The following is a 7,432-nucleotide window of genomic DNA, read 5'->3' as shown; positions in this document are numbered from 1 at the left end:
TTTTTTTTTTTTTTCTCGTAAGAGCAAATAGGGTAAAGCAAAAATATATCTTCTCCACTAAGATAAAACTCCTTCAATTAAAAAAATGTTTTTTTGACTAAGGCGATACAAAAAAAATTCTCAAATTTGTGAACATGGGGGAGGGGAATAATTTCTTTTGCAAATTGACCTCGCGTTGGTAGATAATTAATTATTCCGCGGGGGCGCCTTTTTTTTCTAGCAAAATGGTTCCTTCTTCGAAGCGGTCCGCCATTTTTTCGCAGCCAGCTGTGCAATTTATCAAACCTGTGCGACCCATTTGCCAAACCCGCGTGACAATTTTTCCGCTTTTTCTAAACTTATTTTTCTTCCATTTATTTGCCTTCACCGTGCCTTTTCATTTTTTTTTCTCCTTTTATTACATCCCTGCGTGAAAGAAAGGACAACGAGTGTGCTATTTGTTATGCACCACCTGAGAAGGGGACGCAGTCAATGTTTCTTGGGGCAAGAAATCATCCACTTTGTCACACTTATATGCATGTTAACGTACATATTTAGGGTCTTTCTCCTTCTTTGTAACCACGCCTGTGTTCTGTACCTCGGACTTGACCCTACTCCCCCTTATGATGGGTTAACACCGCTGTTATGCTGATCCTGCCCCAAAATGGGGAGCAAAGGGGAAGAAAAAAAAGGGGAGCAAAGAGGTGAAAAATAAAGAAACGGAGCTGATGTGCGAACTACCCTTCGACAGCGAGACAAAGGAACTCGACATCCACCCCAATGCACCTAAAACGTCCTGCTCGAAACGGAACTTCTAACTTTACGGAGTAATCCGCAAAAAAAATCGTTCTAACCCGGTTTTGCTTCACCATTTAGTGCCTAACGTATAAAAAAAAGGAGGTCCCCTCCATCCATGTTTTTTAAGGGCCATAAAAGTGGACTTGTTTATACGGCACACACAGAAAAGGGGGGCAGTCTCCCCATTCGCTGACCAGCAGGGTCATCAGCCATAGGCTAGGCAAACTGCTTCCTCGCAAGGTGGGGAAAAAACATTCGCAAAAAAAACGGTACAACTTCCGACACACCAATAGCAGTCCTAACTTATGAAAAACTTTGTGACAATGTCAATGCACCCTACGGATTCGATTCGATCTTCCAGGAATGCATGCAATCGAAATGGGTTTGCGCGTTTCCCCCAATTGGTAAAAGAAAGTAAAAAAAAAGCCTAATGTTATAGTGTCATACGTTAGTACAGCATTAGTGTTACCAAAAAATAAAAATAAGTGGATAGCAGAAAGTGCATCCTACATGTTGTTGGAAGTTGGGGGACATAGACCTAAGCATACACATAAAAGACACAAATTTGTGAGGATGCACAGCATGATGAACACAAAAGGGAGGGTTGGCAGAACGTGCAAAATGAAAAAATAAAGACACTAGGAAAAGGGTGATAACACAAATGGGTAAATCAATCATGCAAAGGTAGGTAAAGTGGGAGACGGGTCTATTCTGAGTTATGTAAAAATTCATCACGTGTGTGAAATATCTACAACACATTTAGATGCCTGCACCAAAATGGAACAGTGGGTCAAACGAGGGAATGCAAAATTGAATTCTTTAAAGTGCAACCCAGAGGGGTTGGGGCTAAGTTTTTTTTTTTTTTTTTTTTTTCCATTTGCCGCTAACGGAAGGTTTGTCTCTCTCCCTTTAGTTTTCAGTTGCGGTACCGTTTGTGGTTTCTTCTGCAGCGGTGTTTGCACTTTCTTCTACAGCACCATTGGGGGTCTCCTCTCCCGTGGCTTCATTTTCACCCGCGACATTCTCTACCGCCTCGATCTGTTCCTCGTTTGCGGCCGTCTCGGCTTCTTCCCCGTTTACTGCTGCATCATTTTCGAGCGCTTCCTCATTCACCGCTTCGACTTCTTCCGTGCTTGCGGGCACTCCAACTTCGTCCTGGTTGGCTCCCATAACCTCAGCTCCTTCCTGTTTTGTTGCCTCGCCGTCCTCCTGAGCTTCTCCCTCCACCACGTCGTCGAGCGGGATGGTCTCCAATTGGCCTTCCGGGTGCGAGGGCTCCTCAACGTGATAATTCAACTCGCCTGTCTCATTAAAATTTTCCACTTCATCTGAGTCCACTTCGAAATCTAAACTGTTTTCTCCCTCGTCATGGACGTATTTTCTAGCACTGCCAAAGCTTGCGGGCTGCTTCTTATGATGTTCTTCTGGTTCGATGGAGGATGAATCATCATTATGTTTCCCTTTTTCTGGGTACTTCTCTTTCACTGGGGATTCTTCTTCTGTTGAGATTTCTTCTTCTACGGGGGAGATTTCATCCGGGGACTCCTCCTGTGGGGAAGCAACATCTAAGCCAACTTCATTTTGTAGATCTAAATTTTTTGAACCCTTTGAAAGTTTTTTATATTTGTGCAAATAGCTTCTCATTCTGTTTTCATAATTTTTCTGTTCTTTTCTACTCGATTGTTGATTTAGGTATTTTTCATATTCACTATATCTGTCTTCTTCATCATCTGACATCATCCCATCTTCTTCCTCCTTACTGTAGGAGTGTCCCATTCCTACACTCTTTTCACTCACTTCATTGTTTTCTTTTTCTCCAAAGTTATCCTCCTTAGGGGAGAGATCATCACCCAGAGTGTCATCTCCTACCACAGTACTTCTCACCGGTTCTGTCAAAAATGGGTTTCCTGAAGAAGGAGGTGATGAAGTCTCGAACCTTTCTGTATTTCTAAAATCATTATCTCCTTCATCAAATTGGAATCCATGGTTGGTGATTCCGTGTGCACCTAGAGTATATCCTTGGGAAGATGAACCGGTAGTAGAAGTAGTGGCTCCTCCTGTGTTTGCACCTCCCGTTGCATAACGTCCAAAGTCGAATTCGTCATCCATGCGTAGGTTTTCAAATGGGTCCACTTCTTCCTCTTCTGTAATTTCATAATTATTATCTTGGTAGCTGTCCGCAAACTGAGAATCATCATATCCGAAGGCGAAGTTATCTTCTCCACTGGCCCCGTAAGAAGTGGCCCCGTAAGAACTGGCACCGCGAGCACTGACACCACTCGCAGAATTATTTGAAAAATTAAAAGTAGTATTTCTCACGTTATTGTCATTCCTTCCATTCAAGAACGTACCATTGGTGTGGTTAGTAGCTCGATACATGTTCGCATAATTTGGGTGTCTGAAAATGTCAGCATACGGTGCATGTGCATAACCATAATTATTATTCTGCGAGTTAGCATTCCTATTGGCGTTGTTACCATTGTCATTGAAGAAATAAGAGTTGCTATTGGACATGTGGTATTTATCTGCAAACTGAGCTCCTTCATATATTTCTCCATAATTTGGTGGCTGGTATGTTGGCCTCGGTGCCCCGCTGTCAGCTGCCACTTGGTTGCTCAAATCATCGAATGGGTTCGATAGGTATCTATCTGGTGGGTTCTCATAAGACATGTTCATTAAATTTTGTATTTCTGCTTCTTGTGGTCGATACTCTCCTTCAGGAGAGAATCTCCCAGCATCTTCTTCGAAAAGGTCTATATTATCTTCTACTGGGGACAAAGGCTCATAGTCATCCTCACCCAACAGTGGATACGTTTCGCTGTAATCAACGCTCCCTTCACTGTGAACTGGGGAGTACGACCTTTCTTTCGCTCTCTGATACTCTAAACTGGGGCTCCCTTCCCTGGAAAGGTTACCTAACAAGGCTGCTTCAAATTCGCTCTTCGTGATGTTTCGCTTCAGCATGTGTCTGTTCAGGAAAACCACCTGCGGAGTGGAACAGTGACAAGGGGAGGTTAAGCGGCGGATCGGAACAGTGACAAGGGGAGGTTAAGCGGCGGATCGGAACAGTGGTAGGGGAGGTTAAGCGGCGGATCGGAACAGTGACAAGGGGAGGTTAAGCGGCGGCGCGGAACAGTGACAAACGCAGGTTACGCGGCGGAGTAGAAGAGTGGCGGGGCAACTCCAAACTGTTGCACCGCTCGGGGTCCATATCTTGGACAAACCGCCTCCTCCCCACACGAGATGAGCTCCACTTACATTCAGAAAAACCGCCGTCGCGAAGGCCACTGCTTGCATGAAGTAGAGCATGCTGTTGTTGTCCGTTAAGCACGGAGCCATGTTCCCCTGCGCACAGCCCATTGCGCCCAACTGGGATCTGAAGTTCTCCATGCACGGCGCATCGAAGATGGATCCGTAGTTGAATCCATAATTGGGAACAGCGTTAGGGGCAGCGTTAGGGGCAGCATTAGGAACCGCGTTAGGGGAAGCATTAGGAACCGCGTTAGGGGCAGCATTGGGAAACGCGTTAGGGGAAGAGTTAAAGTCCATGTTGTAACCCACATTAGTGTTGAAACCACTTCCTTCGGTGGCTCCTACCCCTTGATGCATTCCAAAGTCATAATTGTTTAAGTTCACGGGGCGGACATTCGGGTTGTTCTCGCTACTGAGAGAGTCTTCTGTACCTGAGGGGGAAAAAACGGAAAATGGGGTGTTGTCATACGTTTGGGGTCTCCGAAGCAGGGGGGCGGTAGTGGCGGGGTTTAGAGGCAAATTAGAGGCAAATTAGAGGCAAATTAGAGGCAAATTAGAGGCAAATTAGATGCAAATTAGAGGCAGTGTTAGAGGCAAGGTTAGCGCTAAGGTTAGCAGCGTAGGCAAGTGGCACCCCCGCGCGCTCCTCTCCACACTCACTGTCAATAAACGGGTTGGTATTTTTCCTGGGAGGCCGGCGATCCATGGTTGGAACAGAAGAACACGCAAAAAAAGTAAGTTAAGATAGTTTGCGTATGGAGATATAATGATAAAACACTAGAGGAACTCTATTTGCTAATGGGCAGTCAAGCAACTGTTGCTGAATAAACACGTTGCCTAAAAACTACACAGAGACCAACGAGGGAGCAATCTACGTAAAATCCGTGCAACCTTCGTTCAATTCGAAGTGACGTACAAAGACGCAGATGTTCAATCCTGGCTGGTCACCTCAGATTCCTTCTTTACCAAAACATTTTTTTTTTTTCTATTCCAATCTCCAACAAAAGTAGAAATTGTAATTCTAATTTTAATTGTTATTAAAAAATTATTCCTTCCTTCTTCTAATGAAAAATTTTTTTTTTTTTTTTTTTTTACGCTAAGATGTCACGCTCTCTTTCTAGAAACGTTAATTCTTTTTCGTTCTAAAAATGACGACAACTGTTCTAGAGAGGTTTTTAAAACGTTGATTTTGCTCATCCGTTTTGGGAAGGCGGGGAGAGAAGAAGTAATAAGTCAGCTTATCAATTGGTCAATCAGCCATTAAGCCACTCTATTTTTCTAACATAAGAAAATATACATTAGAAAGGTACAGAATTATTTATCCTTGGAGAGAAAAAAATAACGGAGCCCCAGAAAAAAAAAAAAATTCAACGTGATTGTAGCTAGGTCGTTAGAAAAAATCCATTGTACGTGCATGCAAAAAAAATGGATAGAAGCCAAAGCTGAAACCGAAGCCGTCGCAATCGCTGCGGTGCGCGTCAACGCTGTTGTTGAAGTTAATCCAGCCGCGTGAGAGCCAACTTTAATTAAAATTGCAACAAGCTTCTCACGGTTAACTAATTAGTTGGTTTGAAAAAATCTCCACGGTAGATAAACTAAACTAAACTAAAATAAAACAAAATAAAATAAAACAAAATAGAAAAAATAACAAGTCGTCGAGCGGCTCTTTCCCATTTGCTAGATCAAACTACCCTATCGGCGCGGCGCTTATTTTTTTTTTTTTTTTTTGCGCTATTTTTTTCTATCTTGTTCTAACACAGGAAAAAAAGGTGCGTCGTTTTTTTTAAAAAATTAACATGTTCTGGTAACGAGGGGTTTCCACATCTGAGCAGCGGTAAAGCGTGACAGAACGCGTAACACTCAGTGCAGCGCAGCAGCATGTACTTCTTTTCTCGATGCATATGTACACACGCATGCGTATACGGTCGTGGGGCACGGGCTATATAACTGCGCCTGCTTAGGAGAAAAAAAACCCCACACATACACACGGAGCCTAAACCTGAACTGAATGAAAACACGAAATGATACATTTTGCTACCCACTGGGCAGGGCAACATTCCCCGTCGACAGCGAGTCAACGAGGATATATTACCCCGCGTGACTCACGCTGATAGATTCACACCGAGATCCCTTTTCACTCTTCTGGTTCATCCCATTCTGTGTTACCCTGTTCCCACATTGCTGTACCCCCCTTTCACTTTTTCCGCTGGGCTATGTGTTTCTTTTTGTTCACCAAGTGGGCAACCCCGCCAGGGTTGGTTTTCCCTAAGGCGCGTACTTATGTTCGTTAGTCTATAATGTGAAAATATATATAGCTTGTATGTGCATATCTGCAATCTGTTGTTCTTCCCAACGTCAAGCACTTCCCATCAAAGTCGACGTCAAACGTCGCAGAAGGTTTTCCTAACTGGGTACATGCACATGCACGCTCAGCGTACTTTTTTTTTTTTTGTCCCCATTTGGGTACATCTGCGAAAATTAGCGCAAAGGGCCAAGTTGGAAAAAAATAATAAATTAAAAAAAAAAAAGTTGAAAAAAAGTTGAAAACAAATTGAAAACAAATTGAAAACAAATTGAAAACAAATAAATTAAAAATTGAAAACAAATAAATTAAAAACAAATTGAAAAAAACTACACATGCGACAGTGTTCATACATGTGGAAAAAAAAAAAAAAAAAAAAAATCAGTTATGTACACATCACAAAAACAAAGGCACATAGTTCATATGTTTTGTCCAAGGGATGTCTCCTCATGCAAGGAGAAGCAACACCTAGTCCGAAGCTACTATGGAGTAGGAGTGGACAGAAAAATAAAGAGCAATCATAATTGGGTGGAGATTACACACTCGATTCTAGAGGTGTCTTACGTCGCTTCTGCTCAGCGAGAGTTGCAGGGATGGCGTGTTTGTCCATTCGTCCCGGCGAATAGCAGATGGTGGTGGTGGTGGTAGGGGGGAATCTTCGTTCGTTTACTTTGCGCTGCTTTGGTGGCGTCGCTTTTGACCGCGCCTGTTTTGGGTACCCCCGTTTTAGCCTTCTCCGTTTTGGCCTTCTCCGTTTTGGCCTTCTCCGTTTTGGCTGTCCCCGTTTTATCCACCCCCGTTTTGGCAGTCCCGTTTTTATCCACCTCCGTTTTAGCTACCCTTTTTTTGGCTACCCCCGTTTTGGCCTTCTCCGTTTTGGTCGTCCCCGTTTTGGCAGTTCCGTTTTCATCCACCCCCGTTTTGGCAGTCCCGTTTTCATCCACCCCCGTTTTGGCCTTCTCCGTTTTGGTCGTCCCGTTTTGGCAGTCCCGTTTTTATCCACCCCCGTTTTAGCTACCCTTTTTTTGGCTACCCCCGTTTTGACCTTCTCCGTTTTGGCCTTCTCCGTTTTGGTAGGCCCATTTTTATCCACCTCCGTTT

At 43.7% G+C, this 7,432-nt stretch overlaps 1 protein-coding gene across 1 annotated transcript; it reads right to left on the bottom strand.

Moving 5' to 3' along the window:
• Nucleotides 1-1,686: 1,686 nt before the first annotated feature.
• PCYB_074280 (hypothetical protein) lies at nucleotides 1,687-4,735 on the bottom strand (the record flags this gene model as incomplete). The annotated part of the gene is made up of 3 exons (XM_004221826.1): nucleotides 1,687-3,762; nucleotides 4,036-4,460; nucleotides 4,690-4,735. The coding sequence occupies 3 exons, from the start codon at nucleotides 4,733-4,735 to the stop codon at nucleotides 1,687-1,689; spliced, it is 2,547 nt and encodes an 848-aa protein (XP_004221874.1).
• Nucleotides 4,736-7,432: the final 2,697 nt, after the last annotated feature.

Source organism: Plasmodium cynomolgi, chromosome 7, assembly GCF_000321355.1.
Source record: "Plasmodium cynomolgi strain B DNA, chromosome 7, whole genome shotgun sequence".
Classification (NCBI taxonomy): domain Eukaryota; phylum Apicomplexa; class Aconoidasida; order Haemosporida; family Plasmodiidae; genus Plasmodium; species Plasmodium cynomolgi.
This window is presented reverse-complemented; position numbering and strand designations above follow the sequence as displayed.